This window comes from Pongo abelii, chromosome 11 (genome assembly GCF_028885655.2).
Source record: "Pongo abelii isolate AG06213 chromosome 11, NHGRI_mPonAbe1-v2.0_pri, whole genome shotgun sequence".
NCBI lineage: Eukaryota > Metazoa > Chordata > Mammalia > Primates > Hominidae > Pongo > Pongo abelii.
The window spans coordinates 100,754,276-100,774,756 of record NC_071996.2 but is presented as its reverse complement, the minus strand read 5'-3'; the positions used below and the strand labels follow the sequence as shown (position 1 = coordinate 100,774,756).

At 37.0% G+C, this 20,481-nt stretch overlaps 1 protein-coding gene across 5 annotated transcripts in view; it reads left to right on the top strand.

Annotated features, from left to right (window-relative positions):
• The window catches only part of BOLL (boule homolog, RNA binding protein), a 63,219-nt gene that overhangs the window by 29,368 nt on the left and 13,370 nt on the right, over positions 1–20,481 (top strand). For 2 of the 5 annotated variants that reach the window (XM_002812705.5, XM_002812706.5), the window contains exons 8-10: positions 645–692; positions 1,492–1,620; positions 12,786–12,884. In XM_002812705.5, coding sequence (XP_002812751.1) covers positions 645–692; positions 1,492–1,620; positions 12,786–12,884 — 276 coding nt within the window. Of the gene's footprint in view, positions 1–644; positions 693–1,491; positions 1,621–2,084; positions 2,117–12,785; positions 12,885–14,811; positions 14,933–20,481 lie in introns of those variants that run through there. The other 3 variants (XM_054549632.2, XM_054549633.2, XM_054549634.2) reach the window with 3 other exon arrangements.

The window sequence follows — 20,481 nt, the reverse complement described above, 5'->3', positions numbered from 1 at the left end:
ATGAGGGTTCTAATTTCTCCACATGACCGTCAACACTTATGATCTACTTTTTTGATTAAAGCCATCCTAATAGGTATGAAGTGATGTTGTATTATGGTTTTGATTTGTATTTCCCTGAAGGCTAGTGGTGTCGAGCATTATTTCTTGTGTTTATTGGCCATATGTATATCTTCTTTGGAGAAAAGTCTATTCATATCATTTATCTATTTTTAAGTTGGGTTACTTGTCTTTTGATTATTGAGTTGTAAGAGTTCTTTATACATTCTTGATATAAGTTCCATGTTTTCTCTCATCCTGTGGGTTGTATTTTCACTTGCACAAAAGTTTTTTAAAGTTTTGATGAAATCTAATTTAACTATTTTTTGTTGTTGCTTTGTTGTTTGTGCTTTTGCAATCATAATTTTAAAAACATTTCCTAATTCAAGGTCACAGGCATTTACACCTATGCTTTTTTCTAAGAGTTGTATAATTTTAGCTCTTACATTTAAGTCTCTGGTCCATTTTGAGTTAATTTTTGTATATGGCTTTAGTTAATTTTTGTGTATGGTGTGAGGGTCCAACTTCATATTTTTGCCTGTAGATACCTAGTTTTAACCCTTGTTTATAATCAGAATGGGTTTTTCTTTTCTTTTATTTAATTTTAGGCCACTACACAGTATTTACCAGGACAGTGGCAGTGGAGTGTTCCTCAGGTAAATGTTAACTTTCAATATATAATTTTAAATCCTTCTTTCATTATATTCTTGTGATGACTGCATAAATACTAAAGTTTTTTAGATTTGAGACCTTCTTCTTCTGTTTATTAACTTATTCTTTTGGCAGTTCATTTTCAGTTTCTTCATTTGTAAAATGGATGTAATGATACTATACCTTTGTAAGTTTCCTTACATGATTTTTGTGAATATCAAATGATAATGCATAAGTGAAAGCATTTTATAAATGTGTACTGCATAAACATGAAAACTTACACTTTTTTACTATTAGTGTTATTTGAAAATTTAGCATTTTTCTAACTTCACTTGGATTTGGCTTCAGTTTTTATTCTGTTCCTAAATAAGTATTCTATTTCCCAACTTTTGGTAACAAATAGTACTTCACCAAAAAATTGTTTCACATTTTCCCACTTCCATTAGAAGTCACAGAGCTGAGAGTAGGCATTTATGTCAATTTAAATACCATAGGTTACATTATCACAACCTTTACTGGTGACATTAATATAACCATAATTATTATCTGAATTTATATGTGAGGTTCTGAGTCATTAAGAAGTTTTAGTGCTTACCAATGATAAAACTCTTTAACTACGTCTACACAATTGGAATTTATAACAGATCAGTTTCTAATCCATTGCTGAGATACTTCTGTGCTATTCCTAAAAAAAAAATTTAGTAAAATAAAAAACAAATACTTCTCTCATCTGTTGGCTAAGTCATTTGGTTTAACAGAAATAACTAATCATATTTGAATTAGAAATATGGTTTTGTATTTTAGCCTCCTGCCTCTTCTGCTCCATTCTTATACCTGCAACCTTCTGAGGTTATTTATCAACCAGTGGAAATTTCACAGGATGGTGGATGTGTTCCTCCTCCACTGTCTCTGATGGAAACTTCAGTTCCAGAGGTATGTATTAGTCTTAAGGTAATTGATCTATAACTACCTCATGTTAACATTTATTTCTTTTTCTCTTTTTTAAATTTGTTCACAACCCTTATTGAAACTGCTTCATCTTCTGTTTTGTTGATTTATTCAAATCTCTTCCCCTTTCTTACATCTAAGAATGCATCATCTTAGACTTTTTCACTAACTAGTTCTGAACCATTTCCCAAATCAACCATTCACTCCACTAAGCTAATCTTTGATTTGATCTTTTTGAAATAGTAAAATTCCAAATACTCTGCATTCTCATTTTGCCTGTCAATCTGTATTGTTACTAACATTCTATTAGTCAAAAGCATATAATTAAGATGAAGAAGAAAAATCTTTAAAAAAATTCTTCCTACAAAAATGTAAATTAAATTTATAATTACAAATTTTAATATCCTCTTCAGCATCTTTAAATTATATTTCTGATCCATTACTTATAGCTTCACCATCTGTGTGCCAGGAACTGTGCATGGTATGTTTTATTTTATATTTTTTTATTTTATATTATTTTAAGTTCCAGTATATATGTGTAGGATGCGCAGGTTTATTACATAGGTAAACCTGTGCCATGTTGGTTTGCTGCATCTATCAACCCATCACCTAGGTGTTAAGCCTGGCATGCATTAGCTATTTTTCCTGATGCTCTCCCTTCCCCAGCCCCCGACACGTCCCAGTGTGTGTTGTTCCCCTCCCTGTGTCCATGTGTTTCTCATTGTTCAGCTCCCACTTACAAGTGAGAACGTGAAGTGTTTGGTTTTCTGTTCCTGTGTTAGTTTGCTGAGGATAATGGCTTCCAGCTCCATCCATGTCCCAGCAAAGGACATGATCTCTTTCCTTTTTATGGCTGCATAGCATTCCATGATGTATATGTACCACATTTTCTTTATCAAGTCTATCACAGATGAGCATTTGTGTTGATTCCATGTCTTTGCTATTGTGAATAGTGCTGCAATGAACATACACATGCATGTATCTTTATAATAGAATGATTTATATTCTTTGGGTATATACCCAGTAATGGGATTGCTGGGTCAAATGGTATTTCTGCCTCTAGGTCTTTGAGGAATCACCACATTGTCTTCCACAATGGTTGAACTAATTTACATTTCCACTAACAGTGTAAAAAAGCGTTCCTATTTCTCCACAGCCTCACCAGCATCTGTTGTTCCTTGACTTTTTAATAATCGCCATTCTGACTGGTGTGAGATGGTATCTCATTGTGGCTGATTAGCATTTCTCCAATGATCAGTGATGCTGAGCTTTTTTTATGTTTGTTGGCTGGATAAATGTCTTCTTTTGAGAAGTGTCTGTTCGTGTCTTTTGCCGACTTTTTAATGAGGTTCTTTGTTTTTTTCTTGTGAATTTGTTTAAGTTCCTTGTACATTCTGGATATTGGACTTTTGTCAGATGGATAGATTGCAAAAATTTTCTCCCATTCTATAGGTTGTCTATTGACTCTGATGATAGTTTCTTTTGCTGAGCAGAAGCTCTTTAGTTAATTAAATCCCATTTGTCAATTTTTGCTTTAGTTGCAATTGCTTTTGATGTTTTCATCATGAAGTCTTTGCCTGTGCCTGTGTCCTGAATGAATGGTATTGCCTATATTTTCTTCTGTGGTTTGCATGTGTGTGTGAGTGTGTGTGTGTGTGTGTGTGTTTGTTTTGGTTTTTTGGGGTTTTTTTGTTTGTTTTTTGTTTTGTTTTTTGAGACGGAGTCTCGCTCCGTCACCCAGGCTAGAGTGCAATGGCATGATCTCAGCTCACTGCAACCTCCACCTCCCAGGTTCGAGTGATTCTCCTGCCTCAGCCTCCTGAGTAGCTGGGACTACAGGCACGCGCCACCATGCCCAGCTGGCTAATGTTTTCATATTTTTAGTAGAGACGGGGTTTCACCGTGTTAGCCAGGATGGTCTCGAGCTCCTGACCTCATGATCCACCCGCCTCGGCCTCCCAAAGTGCTGGGATTACAGTATGAGCCACTGCACCCAGCCCTTCTATGGTTTCTATAGTTTTGGGTTTTACATTTAAGTCTTTAATCCATCTTGAGTTAATTTTTGTATAAGGTGTAAGGAAGGGGTCCAGTTTCAATTTTCTATATATGGCTAGACAGTTTTCCCAGGACCATTTTTTTTTATTATACTTTACATTCTGGGATACATATGCAGAACGTGCAGGTTTGTTACATAGGTATACATGTGCCATGGTGGTTTACTGCACCCATCAGCCCATCATGTACATTAGGTATTTCTCCTAATGCTATCCCTCCCCTTGCCCCCGACCCCCTGACAGGCCCTGGTGTGTGATGTTCCCCTCCCTATGTCCATGTGTTCTCATTGTTCAACTCTCACTTATGAGTGAGAACATGCAGTGTTTGGTTTTCTGTTCCTGTGTTAGTTTGCTGAGAATGATGGTTTCCAGCTTCATCCATGTCCCTGCAAAGGACATGAACTCATTCTTTTTTATGGCTGCATAGTATTCCATGGTGTATATGTGCCACATTTTCTTTAGTCTATCATTGATAGGCATTTGGGTTGGTTCCAAGTCTTTGCTATCGTAAATAGTGCTGCAATAAACATACATGTGCATGTGTCTTTATAGAAGAAAGATTTATAAACTTTTCAATATATACCCAGTAATGGGATTGCTGGGTCAAATGGTATTTCTGGTTCTAGATCCTTGAGGAATCGCCACACTGTCTTCCACAATGGTTGAATTAATTTACACTCCCACCAACAATGTTAAAGCTTGCCTATTTCTCCACATCCTCTCCAGCATCTGTTGTTTCCTGACTTTTTAGTGATCACCATTGTAATTGGCATGGGATGGTATCTCATTGTGCTTTTGATTTGCATTTCTCTAATGACCAGTGATGATGAGCTTTTTTTCATATGTTTGTTGGCCACATAAATATCTTCTTTTGAGAAGTGTCTGTTCATATCCTTCACCCACTTTTTTATGGGGTTGTTTTTTTCTTGTAAATTTGTTTAAGTTCTGTGTAGATTCTAGATATTAGCCTATTGTCAGATGGATAGATGGCAAAAATTTTCTCCCATTCTGTAGGTTGCCTGTTCACTCTGATGATAGTTTCTTTTGCTATGCAGAAGCTCTTTAGTTTAATTAGATCCCATTTGTCAATTTTGGCTTTTGTTGCCATTACTTTTAGTGTTTTAGTCATGCCTATGTCCTGAATGGTATTACCTAGGTTTTCTTCTAGGGTTTTTATGGTTTTAGTTCTTACGTTTAAGTCATTAATCCATCTTGAGTTAATTTTTGTATAAGGTGTAAGGAAGAGGTCCAGTTTCAGTTTTTTGCATATGGCTAGCCAGTTTTCTCAACACCATTTATTAAATAGGGAATCCTTTCCCCATTGCTTGTTTTAGTCAGGTTTGTCAAAGATCAGATAGTTGTAGATGTGTGATGTTATTTCTGAGGTCTCTGTTCTGTTCCATTGGTCTATATATCTGTTTTGGTACCAGTACCATGGTGTTTTGGTTAGTGTAGCCTTGTAGTTTGAAGTCAGGTAGCGTGATGCCTCCAGCTTTGTTCTTTTCGCTTAGGATTGTCTTGGTTATATGGGCTCTTTTTTGGTTCCATATGAAATTTAAACTAGTTTTTTCTAATTCTGTGAAGAAAGTCATTGGTAGCTTGATGGGAATAGCATTGAATCTATAAATTACTTTGGGCAGTATGGCCATTTTCACAATATTGATTCTTCCTACCCATGAGCATGGAATGTTTTTCCATTTGATTGTGTCCTCTCGTATTTCCTTGAACAGTGGTTTGTAGTTCTCCTTGAAGAGGTCCTTCACATCCCTTGTAAGTTGTATTCCTAGCTACTTTATTCTCTTTGTAGCAATTGTGAATGGGAGTTTGCTCATGATTTGGTTCTCTGTCTATTATTGGAGTATAGGAATGCTGAATGCTTGTGATTTTTGCACATTGATTTTGTATGCTGAGACTTTACTGAAGTTTCTTATCAGTTTAAGGAGTTTTGGGGCTGAGATGATGGGGTTTTCTAAATATACAATCATGTCATCTGCAAACAGAGACAGTTTGACTTCCTGTCTTCCTATTTGAATACCCTTTATTTCTTTCTCTTGCCCGATTGCCCTAGCCAGAACTTCCAATACTGTGTTGAATAGGAGTGATGAGAGAGGGCATCCTTGTCTTGTGCCGATTTTCAAGGGAATGCTTCCAGCTTTTGCCCGTTCAGTATGATATTGGCTATTGGTTTGTCATAAATAGCTCTTATTATTTTGAGATATGTTCCATCAATACTTAGTTTATTAAGTGTTTTTAGCATGAAAGGGTGTTGAATTTTTTTGAAGGCCTTTTCTGCGTCTATTGAGATAATCATATGGTTTTTGTCGTCGGTTCTGTTTATGTGATGGGTTACATTTACTGATTTGCATATATTGAACCAGCCTTGCATCCCAGGGATGAAGCCAACTTGATGGTGCTGGATAAGATTTTTTATGTGCTGCTGGATTTGGTTTGCCAGTATTTTGTTGAGGATTTTTGCTTCGATGTTCATCAGGGATATTGGCCTGAAATTTTCTTTTATTTGTTGGTTTCTGACAGGTTTTGGTATCAGGATGATGCTGGCCTCACAAAATAAGTTAGGAAGGAGTCCCTCTTTTTCTATTATTTGGAATAGTTTCAGAAGGAATGGTACTAGCTCCTCTTTGTACCTCTGGTAGAATTCAGCTGTGAATCTGTCTGGTCCTGGACTTTTTTTGTTTAGTAGGCTATTAATTACTGCCTTAATTTCAGAACTTGTTACTGGCCTATTCAGGGATTCGACTTCTTCCTGGTTTAGTCTTGGGAAGGTGTATGTGTCCAGAAATTTATCCATTTCTTTTGATTTTCGAGTTTATTTGTGTAGAGATGTTCATAGTATTCTCTGATGGTAGTTTGTATTTCTGTGGGATCAGTGGTGATATCCCTTTTATCATTTTTTACTGTGTCTGTTTGATTCTTCTCTCTTTTCTTCTTTATCAGTCTGGCTAGTGGTCTATTTTGTTAATCTTTTCAAAAAACCAGCTCTTGGATTCATTGATTTTTTTTGAAGGGTTTTTCGTGTCTCTATCTCCCTCAGTTCTGCTCTAATATAGTTATTTATTATCTTCTTTCTGTTTGTTAGTTTTCCTTCTAAGAGTCAGGCCTCTCTGCTGCAGGTCTGCAGGAGTTTGCTGGAGATCCACCCCAGACCCTGTTTGCCTGGGTATCACCAGCGGAAGCTGCAGAACAGCAAAGATTGCTGCCTGCTCCTTCCTCTGGAAGCTTCGTCCCAGAGAGACACCCGCCAGATGCCAACTGGAGCTCTCCTGTATGAGATGTCTGTCAACCCCTACTAGGAAGTGTCTCCCAGTCAGGAGGCACAGGTGTCAGGGACTCACTTGAGGAGGCATTCTGTCCCTTAGCAGAGCTCAAGCACTGTGCTGGGAGATCTATTGCTCTCTTCAGAGCCGGGAGGCAGGAATATTTAAGTCTGCTGAAGCTGCACCCACAGCTGCCCCTTCCCCCAGGTGTTTTGTCCCAGGGAGATGGGAGTTTTATCTATAAGCCCCTGACTGGGGCTGCTGCCTTTCTTTCAGAGATGCCCTGCCCAGAGAGAAGGAATCTAGAGAGGCAGTCTGGCTACAGTGGCTTTGCGGTGCTGAGGTGGGCTCTGCCCAGTCCGAACTTCCCAGCGGCTTTATTTACACTGTGAGTGGAAAACCACTTACTCAAGCCTCAGTAATGGCAGATGCCCCTACCCCTGACCAAGCTTGAGCATCCCAGGTTGACTTCAGACAGCTGTGCTGGCAGCGAGAATTTCAAGCCAGTGGGTCTTAGCTTGCTGGGCTCCATGGAAGTGGGATCCACTGAGCAAGACCACTTGGCTCCTGGCTTCACCTCCCTTTCCAGGAGAGTGAATGGTTCTGTCTCTCTGGGGTTCCAGGTGCCACTGGGGTATGAACAAAAAAAACCCTGTAGCTAGCTCAGTGTCTGCCCAAATGGGCACCCACTTTTGTGCTTGAAACCCAGGGCCCTGGTGGTGTAGGCACCCGAGGGGATCTCCTGGTCTGCGGGTGCAAAAGCCATGGGAAAAGCGTAGTATCTGGGCCAGATATCACTGTCCCTCATGGCTTCCCTTGGCTGGAGAAGGGATTTCCCCAATCCCTTGTGCTTCCCTGGTGAGGTGATGCCCCACCCTGCTTCTGCTCACCCTCCGTGGGCTGCACCCACTGTCTAACCAGTCCCAGTGAGATGAGCTGGGTACCTCAGTTGGAAATGCAGAAATCACCTGCCTTCTATATTGTTCTCACTGGAAGCTGCAGACCAGAGCTGGTCCTATTTGGCCATCTTGCCCTGGACCTCCCCAGCACCATTTATTAAACAGGGAATCCTTTCCCCGTTGCTTGTTTTTGTCAAGTTTGTTGAAAATCAGATGGTTGTAAATATGTGGTCTTATTTGAGTTCTCTATCCTGTTCCATTGGTCTGTGTCTGTTTTTGTACCAGTACCATGTGCATGGTATGTTTTAAATCAGTGTGGTGAAAGATTAAGAAATTAGCATTTACCTCCCAGTTTAAGTACATTGTTTTATTACTTTTTTAATATTATAATTTTGTTCTGAAACAATAATTTCCACAGTTGGATCTTAAGATTTACTATCAATACTTTTACTAGGATTTCTTTATTGTTTGTTTCATGCCCCACTTTTTTTTTTTTTTTTTGAGACCGAGTCTCGCTCTGTCGCCCAGGCTGGAGTACAGTGGTGCCATCTCGGCTCACTGCAACCCCTGCCTCCTGGGTTCAAGCGATTCTCCTTACTCAGCCTCCCAAGTATCTGGGACTACAGGCGTGTGCCACCAAGTCTGTCTAATTTTTTGTATTTTTAGTAGAGATGGGGTTTCACTGTGTTAGCCAGGATGGTCTCGATCTCCTGACCTCATGATCTGCCCGCCTCGGCCTTCCAAAGTGCTGGGATTACAGGTGTGAGCCACTGCGCCTGGCCTGCCCCACCTATTTTTTTATGGTTGCTTTTTTCTTGTTATCCTCAGCTTTACTAAATTGTAACTAACGACAAATGGTATACATTTGCAGTGTATAGCATGATGGTTGGATATGTGTACACACTGTGAAATGATTACCCCAGTCAAGCTAATCCATCACCTCACATGGTTATCCTTTTTTTGTTTGTGATGAGAACATTTAAGGTACTTTAAGTCTTAGCAATTTTCAAGTATATATGTTATTATTAACTACAGTCATGCTATACAGTAGATCTCCAGAGCATATTCTTCCTTTAGGACTGAAACTCTTTAACCTTTGACCAACATCTCCCATCTCACTCCCCCTCCCCAGCCCCTGGCAACCACCATTCTTCTCTCTGCTTCTTTTTTTTTTTTTTTTTTGTTGAGACAGAGTCTCACTCTGTCACCAGGTTGGAGTGCAGTGGCACGATCTCAGCTCATTGCAGCCTCTGCCTCCCGGGTTCAAGCGATCCCCCTGTCCCAGCCTCCCAAATAGCTGGAACTACAGGCGCACACTACCACGCCCGGCTAATTTTTATATTTTTAGTAGAGACGGGGTTTCACCATGTTGGCCAGGATGGTCTCGATTTCTTGACCTCGTGATCTGCCTGCCTCGGCCTCCAAAAGTGCTGGGATTACAGGCGTGAGCCACCGCGCCTGGCCTTCTCTGCTTCTATGAGTTCGACTTTTTCACGTTCTGCATATAAGTGAAATCATGTAGTATTTGTCTTTCTGTGCTTGGCTTATTTCACTTAGCATAATGTCCTCCAAGTTCATCCATGTTGTCATAAATGACAGGATCTACTTCTTTGTTAAGGCTGAACAGTATTCCATTGTGTATATAGATACTACATTTTCTTTATCCATTCACTGATTGATAGACGCTAAGGTTGATTCCACATCTTGACTATTATAAATAATGCTGGAGTGAACATGGAAATGGAGATATCTTTTTAACATACTGACTTCATTTCCTTTGGATATATATACACAGTAGTGTGATTTCTAGATCATATGATAGTATTTTTAATTTTCTGAGAAACCACCCTACTGTTTTCCAAAATGGCCATACTAATTTACATTCCCACCAGCAGTGTACAGGGATTCCCTTTCCTCCACATCCTTGCCAGAGATCATTTTTGTTCCTTTTAAAGCCCTTTTTATCATAGGGGTTCTGTATTGGGATGTGGCAATTGCTACTTCCTTTCCCACTTTCTCCCTGCTTCACCTCCAGCAGTATTCCTCAGGTAAAAGGCTAGATAGTAGACAAGAAAAATTGTATAAACATGATTTCTCCATCAATTCTACCTCCCCTGTTAAGTCAGGATTATTAATTATTATTAATTATTATCCTAATTATTAATAGGATCTCTGTGGAAATATTTTGTGCTTCTACCTCACCCTGACCAATACATACTTCTGCACTCAAGACTCTAAAGTATCTTTGAGGTTTTCCAGAACATCGACCTCTAGGGAAATCGTCATCCTTTCTCATGACTGAGGAGACTTCAGAATCCTCCCTTATGTTGGTGCAACTTGCACAGCACTTGGCAGACATTCTACATTGTGTATGGTTTGGGCATCATAGGCATTTTCTTCTTTAATTGATGATGGCATTTTAAAAATCTATATTTTGTTCTTTTTGTTGTTTTCTGGTTTGCCAGGAGCAGGTAGTGAGATAAGAATGCTTTTACATTTGATTTTTTGTCAGAATCTCTTTTGGCATTAAATCATATTTTTAATATCTGATATCAGATACTTACCATCAGAATATATGCACTATTTAATGAAATCTAATAAAGCTTTTCTGAAAATATTGCTCATCATTATCTTATAACTTGTACTTTGTATGGTATTTCCATACAAAATATTTGTATGTTTTTGTTTTGATATTGTTTCTAGTAGAGGGTATAGTCTGACTAATATATAACTTAATGAATAGAGTGGGATGGTTTACAGTTGAAGTGTTTTTTTCCCTAAAATTAAGAACTTCATGACTTTTCTTGTGAGCGTTATAGTCAAATTTCTTTTTTTTTAAAAAAAAAAAAAGTGACCGTCTTCACTCACTTATTTCAATGATTATTTTAAACCTTTGCCAAGCCCTCAGTACTACCAGATTGTACCCACTCCAACGCCTGCCCATGTCATTCTGAGAATATAACTTTGCCTTCTCTTTTGCAGAGTAAGTAAGAACCAATTTGTGAAAACCAACTCAGCCTCCAACCCCCGAAACACAAACTTACCTGTATCCTAACTCATCCTTAACTTCTTATATTTATTTAGTGACTTTCAGTCTTGTCCAAGGTTATTTCTACCTCTTGCGATCTAGATGCTATCAGTTCCCTCCTCCTCAGGGACCTCATTCCATCTACTGTTCTTTTTCTCTCTTGTATTTGAAGTCTTCTTCTCTCCATTGGTTTACAGCTTCACGACTTACTAACTGTGTTACTTTGAGGAATTGCTTAACCCTTCATGGTCTTGCTTTCATAATTTCCTTATTTATAAAATGAGGACATCAGGAAAAACTATTTTGCAGGATTGATGTAAAGACTAGAGAGATGGTATACAAAGTTCTTTGTATAGTGCCCAGCACCTTGTAAGAGGCAATATTATCCTGTGACACACACTCCCACCACTTCCCTAATTTTCTGCTACCTTCCAAAGCCAAGTTTCTTGAAAAAGTAGTCTACATTCAGAATTTCTGCTACTTCACTACCCATTCACTCCTCACCTGCTGAAGTCTACTTCATTACCTTTCTGCTGAAGCTGCCTTGGGTAAAGGTCCTCAATGACTTCCTAACTGACACAAACTTTCCTTTCTTTTTAATCTTATTTGACCTCTCAGAGACATTGTACCTACTCCCTAAAACTCTTCCTACCCTTGGTTTCCATGATACTACTCTCTTCTGGCAATCCTTTTACCTCCTTTTGTTTTCTTTTATAAGCAGATTTCATATTTGATTCTCCATTCTTTCACCACATGTACTCACTCTGATGTTATCATCCATAGCCATATATCTAGCCCCCGTCTCACTCCTGAGTTTTAGACTGCACTATCCACTACAATAGCCACTAGCCACATGTGGCAATTGAGCACTTGAAATGTGGTAAGACCGAATTGAGATGTCCCCTAAGTGTAAAATACATACTGGGTTTTGAAGACACAGTGTGAAAAAAGAATGTAGCTGGGCGCAGTGGCTCACGCCTGTAATCCCAGCATTTTGGGAGGCCGAGGCGGGTGGATCACGAGGTCAGGAGATCAAGACCATCCTGGCTAACACGGTGAAACCCCATCTCTACTAAAAATACAAAAAATTAGCCAGGCATAGTGGCGGTGCCTGTAGTCCCAGCTACTTAGGAGGCTGAGGCAGGAGAATGGTGTGAACCCGGGAGGCGGAGCTTGCAGTGAGCCGAGATCGCACCACTGCACTCCAGCCTGGAAGACAGCAAGACTCCATCTCAAAAAAAAAAAGAAAAAAGAATGTAAAACATCTTGGTAATGTTTATATTGATTGTACTTTTATATGATAATATTTAATATGTATTAGTTTAAATAAAAGGCATTACTAAAAATTAATTCTACCATTTTTTATTTTTCTAACATGACAATGGGAAAATTTTAAATAACATATGTAGCTCACATTATATTTCTATTTGACAGTCCTGGTCTAGAGCCACATCTATCAACAGTATACGTCTACTAGAATTCCTACAAATACCACAAATTTTGTATATCACAAACCTAACTCCTGCTCTCCAACCCCTTACACACAATTACATGAATATTAAGCTTTCCTTGTATTCTGTATTCCAATGAATGGTACCACCATCTGCTGGACAAGCCATAACTGCATTTACATAATCTCTTCCCTTGCCTGTTGTATCCCTATACGTGTCTATAGGATTTATGATCATTCTGACTACTGTCTATTTCCCTCATCAGATTATAAGTTAATTCATTATATTAACTCATCAGATTATAAGTTAATTAAACATAAGGGCATGTGTTTTTAACTGTTTCTACATTGTATAGCTAGATGATTAGTATATTGTAAATGCTGAGTAAATATTAAGAATTAATAGATGAAAGGTGATATTTTTTCACTCTTTTTTTGTAATAGCCTTATTCTGATCATGGAGTTCAAGCAACATATCACCAGGTTTATGCTCCAAGTGCCATCACTATGCCTGCGCCTGTGATGCAGCCTGAACCAATTAAAGTAAGAAGTTTGTTTTGACTTTTTACTTTGTTTTTCTTCCATTGTATTTCAAGTTTTCCAACTTTCTCTTCCAGAAAGGAACAGTTTTGGATATTTACATCACACTTGTGATCAGAAGTACAGAATTAGCAAACTCTTTCATGTGAAGGAAATATAATTCTAAATTAACTATTAACATTTTTTTATTTATTGTGGTAACATATGCAACTTAAAAATTTTCTATTTCAACCATTGTTAAGTGTACAATTCAGTGGCATTAATTACATTCACAATGCTATGCAACCATCACCATTGTTTCCAAACCTTTTCCTCACCCCAAGTTGAAACTCTGCACCCATTAAGCAATAACTCTTCCTATGTGCTTCCTCTCAACCACTAGTCCCTGGTAACCTCTAATTTACTTTCTATCTATATGAATTTGCCTATTCTAGATATTTAATATACAGTACTCTGATTTTTATTATCTATGTTGATGACATGTGACATTTATGGGGAGGTAAAAACAATTAATGATCTCCTTTTCCAGTTTGGGAATCATGTTCATGCCTCCTTAGTCATATTCAGGCCAAAGAATGATAATCTAGTTATACCCATGTACATACTCAATATATTTTGACTATCTACTATGTACAGGGAATTCTTCCTATTCCCTTATGAACAAGTTTCTTGGTGAAACTCTTGCATCATCCCTTTAAGGAAATGAACTTTATCTGCAGTAAAGAGCCACAGACTGATCAACTGTTAAGATGGTAATATGAATCCTGCATACAGTGTACTTTGGTGAGGAAGGTAGGCGTAGTCTTTGCATTAAAATAATGGATATTAGCTATTTCACACTCATATTTATGTTCTGGCCCATCCTATGTGTTGAACTCAATACCAAGACAGTCTACTTTAAGGAGCCTCCTGATCTTCTCGTGTCCCTTCACCCCATTACCACTCACTGCCATTACCACTCACTGCATCCCTTCATTGGCTTTATCGCTATACACCAAACATGAAATAAAACCATAATTTTGACATATTGTCAAAACCTATAGTGTTACTAAACATTACTTATAGAGGCTTCATTTTTAGTATTGTTAGAAAATCTTCTAAAACAGACTTCTTCTGTCATTAACATTTATTCCAAATATACTTTTGCAGAAATGGCTGATGTTGCTATGCCATATTATGTAAGTGACAGTTATTTTCAGTTACTGAGAGAGGGCTATATCACAAGTGATGGAAATTGTGTAATTTATACAATTATACAAATTGAATAATTTGAATAGAGGATGGAGTGGTGGGTGGTATTTGGATAGGAAAAATTTCCAAAGGATGTTAATGTTAAACATTCTTAAAATTTAATTCTTCTAGTTTAAGAGTATATATTTCTCTAAATGTTCTTAGATCTGTGAGTAGGTAACATCAGAAATTGTACGGAGAAACTGGTATCTTACTCATTAATATAGTCATATAAAGATTACCAATTCTGGCCAAGTGTGGTGGCTCATGCCTGTAATCCCAGCACTTTGGGAGGCCAAGGTAGGAGGATTGCTTGAAGCCAGGAGTTTGAGAGCATAGTGAGACCCTGCCTCTACAAAATAAAAATTTTAAAAACTATCTGGGCATGGTGGTGCACCCCTATAGTGCTAACTACTCAGGAGGCTGAAGCAGGATGATCACTTGAGCCCAAAGGTTCAAGGTTACAGTGAGCTATGATCACGCCACTGCATTCTAGTTTGGGCAACAGAGTGAGACCATGTATATCTCTAAAATTAAAAAAAAAAAAAATTACCAATTCCTCTTTTGTTAGAGATGGAAAAAAATAGACTTCCAAAGTCAAAACTGGAGCACAAGATAGTTATGTAGAATTTTGTGTTTCTCATTTTTATTTTTTAAGATTAAATGTTCTATGCATTTTATACTCAATATTTTTCTTTAGGTGACTTAGTGGCCCTCAATACAAAACGATACCCTACTCAGAGACAGAAACTGCAAAACCACTTCTGTAGTTTTCTAGAACTATATAATGCTGTAGAAATGCTTTAATATGCATGTATTACTATGTGGCAAATTATCTATTTTTATTTACAGTGCATTTGTATTATAACATGGAAATCTTAATATACAAATGTTGTTCTACATTATGAAACAATCTTTTTCTAGAACATATTACTAATATTAAAATATTAGTGAATGACATTTGAAACATTAGCCTTTTTTTACTTCCAATGCAAATTTTCTCTAGTACCAAAAATCTTGGTGACTTTTCAAATAGAAAGGTGGAAATATTCTTTGGAGGAGTTGTTGTTTTCATAAGCGTAAAACTCATTTTTAAAGCTCTAATGATTATAACTTTATGAATGTTAATTGAGAATATCCCAAAGTAGGAATTTCAAATGTCAAAATTATCTTGAAGCAACAAATCTATTCCATAAAATAGAAACCTTATGCAGAGTTCGAAGCACAAGTCTAACTGCTGTGAAGTACTGTTTACCAGAAACTACTCATTGACTGTAAGCCACAGCCTACATACTCTGTCAAATCAAATACAAAAATGAATAAATACAAAACAGACCAATATAGAGGTAACTAGATTAATATGATACTAATTAGGGCCATCATTCCCTAATTCAGCAGTAACATCTTATACAGAATCAAGTTTTAGGCCAGGTGTGGTAACTCACACCTGAACCCCAGCACTTTGGGAGGCCAAGGCAGGAGGATCACTTGAGCCAGGAGTTTGAGGCCAGCCTGGCAATATGGCGAGACCCCATCTCTAATTTTAAAAAAGAAATAAAAGAGAATTAAGTTTTAAAGTCAAAAAAAGCAAAACCACATAATGTCAACATTATCCCACTGAACTAGACTAGGAAGGAACAAAAGGAAAATCTGTGTTTCTGGGTATATGAACTATTATGTTTCTAAGATAAATATCAAATCCCAAGGTATGAAGGGTATAAGTGGAGAATTCTAAAGTGTTTTGGTTTTCTTACAGTGTTTTTACATTTTTGCATTAATATAAGCATCTACTAAAATTGTTCTTATATGGATTAAGTTCAATGTGTATTTCATTTAACTCCCATGTCTACTAACAATCGATGAAAACATATGGCTATTAAGGATCATCTTTACCCACTTGCCCAGGCTATAAGGAATTTCTTCTAATTAAAGTACTGATTGGACTTACATGAAAAACACAACTAATGGTCTACAAAGTATTATTCAGAAGTAAATTGGAGAGGGATCTGAACTACTACCACTATCTACTTCTAGTTCAGAGGCCCAGAGCATGCACTTACCTAAAAATTAGCAACTATATCTACTTTACAAAAACATTCCACTACCAGTATCTTTTTCCCAACCATTTCCTCACTTGAGTATCATTAATACTTCTTATGAATCAATTTAGAGACTAAAATTGTCTTGTATTCTGAAAAACCTAGGAAGGACAAGTATAAAGCAATGTAATCTAGAGGGCAGAGGCAGGAAAAGCTCTGAATATATAAGGAGGGTATAAATTTTCATGTATGCTATATATAGTCAAACAATAGACAGCCTCAGATTCTCTAGAATAAGTTTTTTACTCATAAAGAACTAGGCAGGAGGAGCAAAAAATGCTCACCCACTTAGACATTAGAAATTGTGTAGGTTCTGTGTCTACCAAGCCTCCTTTTTGATGTAAGGACAGTAAGGAGAATCAAGTGTTCATGACACCAATTCTAATTGTCATGGGTAGATCCCCATTCAAGGATGAGTAAACAGAAAAGTATATATTATATGGATTCTGTGAAAAAAAATTGAATATGGCACTACATTGAAGGCAAGGATGAATAGTATAAATATGTATATATGTATAAGAACGTATGTATGAGAGGAAATTAAATACAATTTTTAAGATATATCCCATGTTCTCAGTAACAGATCTTTAAGAAACAATTGCAAACTGAAAAACAGGAAAAATGAAATGGTTGCTGGCTAGTGTAAGAAAATACTGCCCGAAAACTATTGACATGATGGAAAGAATCATATTTGCCTTTGTCATAAAGGACCAGTAGTCACAAAAGAAAATGAAATCCTTCATAGAAAAGGATATTTTTAATTCTTCCAGAATGTAAAAGAAAATAACATGAAAGATTAAATGATGAGATAAAATGCTAGAATAGAGAGAGCAGAGAGACAGGTCCAACCAAAAAATAGTAATTCTCAAGAAAAGAATACAGAATAAATGGAACAGAAAGAATGTGCAGAAATTTTAACAGCAAAACAAAATCAAAAACACTGTGACTTGAATTTACAAATCAAAAAAGGATTCATCATGCCTCAAGCAAAATTAATAAGAGGCAACCCATGCATAGATATTCTGGCAGTTATCTTTCCCCCATCATCCCATCCCACCAAACGTCCTTGGCCTTTTAACCTATTTTTTAACATTTTATTTTAAAATAATTTTACACTTACAGAAAGGTTGTAAAAATAATACATAGAGTTCATGTATCTCTTCACTCAATTTCTAATTTTAACAGCTTACATAATCGAAACAATTAGCAAAACCAAGAAATTAGCATTCATAAAGTACTGTTAAGTAAACTACAGACCTATTAAGTGAACTACAAACTTCACCATTTTTTTCACTTATGTTCTTTTTCTGTTCTAGGATCTAATCTAAGATCCTACATTAATTTTTCATGTCTCCTTATTCTCCACCAATCTGTGACATTTACATAGTCTTTTATTGTCTTTCATGACCTTGATTCTTTTTTTAAATACTGATTAGTTATTTTGTAGAACACTCTTCACTTTTGAGTTTGGCCTATGTTTTCTCTTAATTAGATAAAGGTTATGAATTTGGGACAATAATATCACAGAGGTGATATGCCCTTATCAGTGTGTCATATCAGGGGATATGAGATGCCAATATGTCTAATTACTGGCAGTGTTAACTTTGATCACTTTAAGCTTAAAAAGTAACTTGCCCACAGTAGCATAGTTGAGTAAGTGGCAGATCCAGGATTCTAATCCAAGCATGCTTTCTACCATAGAGAAAAAGTTTGCTGGTCTCTTAAATCCTTGAAGTGAAGATCACTGACAAACCATGCACAAAGAACTTCCCATTAGGATTTTAGTACCTCTCTCTTAACTATGACGTGCAGCCACGTTAGAAGAAAACCTCTAGAGTGAGAGAACAAAATAAACAGAAAAAAAGAAATTCATAAGAAACATACAATGCAGGGAGCAGAAGATAAGATCAAAGAAACTACAATTAATATCCTCTCCAAAATAGGCAAAAACTAATGAGAAGTGGTACATGCATAGACAGCCTGATACTTTTTCTCTCAAACATCTGTCCTTTTAATTTTTTTAGCCTTGCATTTTGAAATAATTTCAGATTTACTGAGAAGTTACAGAAATAATAGAGTTTCTGTATATCCTTCACCTACTTCATCCTTTGGCTAGAGGGCACTGGCACAGGAAATGAACATCAGTACAGTCGTCTAAACTATACACCTTATTCTAAAATGTCACTAGTTTTTCCACTAATGTGATGACTGAAATAAATTATGTGTGAGTTAAATATTACAGGCAAAAGTTTTCAGAAAGTAGAATCAAAAAAGACTGAGGTGAATAATAGAGAAAAGATAAAATTAGATTAATCCAAGAAGTCAAATATTTTTTAAATTGCAGAAAGAGGAATAGAGAAAAATCACTGGAGGAAATTATCAATAAATGAATACAAGAAAACTTCCTAGAAACTTAAGGACAAGAGTCTCTAAATTGAAAGGGCCTACCAACTACTTGCCACAATTACTGCAAAAGACTCACACTAAGGCCAATTATTGTGAAATTTCAGAATGGCAGGAATAATAGAAAAAATTCCAAAAGCTTTTAAAGAGAGAAAATAGATCACATTTCCCCTTGATCTTATGCATTTTTTAAATAAATTTTACAATAATTTTTACCTCAAATGTATCATGTAACCTGGAAATAATTATGTCTCAATGGTTCACTTTGTAAGAATGTTTACTGTATTTTTTGCAGTAATTTTCTGCTTTATTTTTCATTATTCAGACTTTAAATAGAATTCTTTTTTTTTAATTTTATTATTATTGTACTTTAAGTTTTAGGGTTCATGTGCACAATGTGCAGTTCATTACATATATATACATGTGCCATGTTGGTGTGCTGCACCCATTAACTCATCATTTAGCATTAGGTATATCTCCTAATGCTATCGCTCCCAACTCCACCCACCCCACAACAGTCCCTGGTGTGTGATGCTCCCCTTCCTGTGTCCATGTGTTCTCATTGTTCAATTCCCACCTATAAGTGAGAACATGCGGTGTTTGGTTTTTTGTCCTTGCAATAGTTTGCTGAGAATGATGGTTTCCAGCTTCATCCATGTCCCTACAAAGGACATGAACTCATCATTTTTTATGGCTGCATAGTATTCCATGGTGTATATGTACCACATTTTCTTAATCCAGTCTATCATAGGTGGACATTTGGGTTGGTTCCAAGTCTTTGCTATTGTGAATAGTGCCGTGATAAACATACATGTGCATGTGTCTTTATAGCAGCATGATTTATAATCCTCTGGGTATATACCCAGTAATGGGATGGCTGGGTCAAATGGTATTTCTAGTTCTAGATCCCCGAGGAATCACCACACTGACTTCCACAATGGTTGAACTGGTTTACAGTCCCACCAACAGTGTAAAAGTGTTCCTATTTCTCCACATCCTCTCCAGCACCTGTTGTTTCCTGACTTTTTAATGATCGCCATTCTAACTGGTGTGAGATGGTATCTCATTGTCGTTTTGATTTGCATTTCTCTGATGACCAGTGATGATGAGCATTTTAGCATGTGTTTTTTGGCTGCATAAATGTCTTCTTTTGAGAAGTGTCTGTTCATATCCTTTGCCCACTTTTTGATGGGGTTGTTTTTTTCTTGTAAATTTGTTGGAGTTCATTGTAGATTCTGGATATTAGACCTTTGTCAGATAAGTAGGTTGCAAAAATTTTCTCCCATTCTGTAGGTTGCCTGTTCACTCTGATGGTAGTTTCTTTTGCTGTGCAGAAGCTCTTTAGTTTAATTAGATCCCATTTGTCAATTTTAGCTTTTGTTGCCATGGCTTTTGGTGTTTTAGACATGAAGTCCTTGCCCATGCCTATGTCCTGAATGGTATTGCCTAGGTTTTCTTCTAGGGTTTTTATGGTTTTAGGTCTAATGTTTAAGTCTTTAATCCATCTTGAATTAATTTTTGTATAAGGTGTAAGGAAGGGATCCAGTTTCAGCTTTCTACATATGGCTAGCCAGTTTTCCCAGCACCATTTATTAAATAGGGAATCCTTTCCCCATTGCTTGTTTTTCTCAGGTTTGTCAAAGATCAGATAGTTGTAGATATGCGGCATTATTTCTGAGGGCTCTGTTCTGTTCCATTGGTCTGTATCTCTGTTTTGGTGCCAGTACCATGCTGTTTTGGTTACTGTAGCCTTGTAGTATAGTTTGAAGTCAGGTAGCGTGATGCCTCCGGCTTTGTTCTTTTGGCTTAGGATTGACTTGGTGATGCGGGCTCTTTTTTGGTTCCATATGAACTTTAAAGTAGTTTTT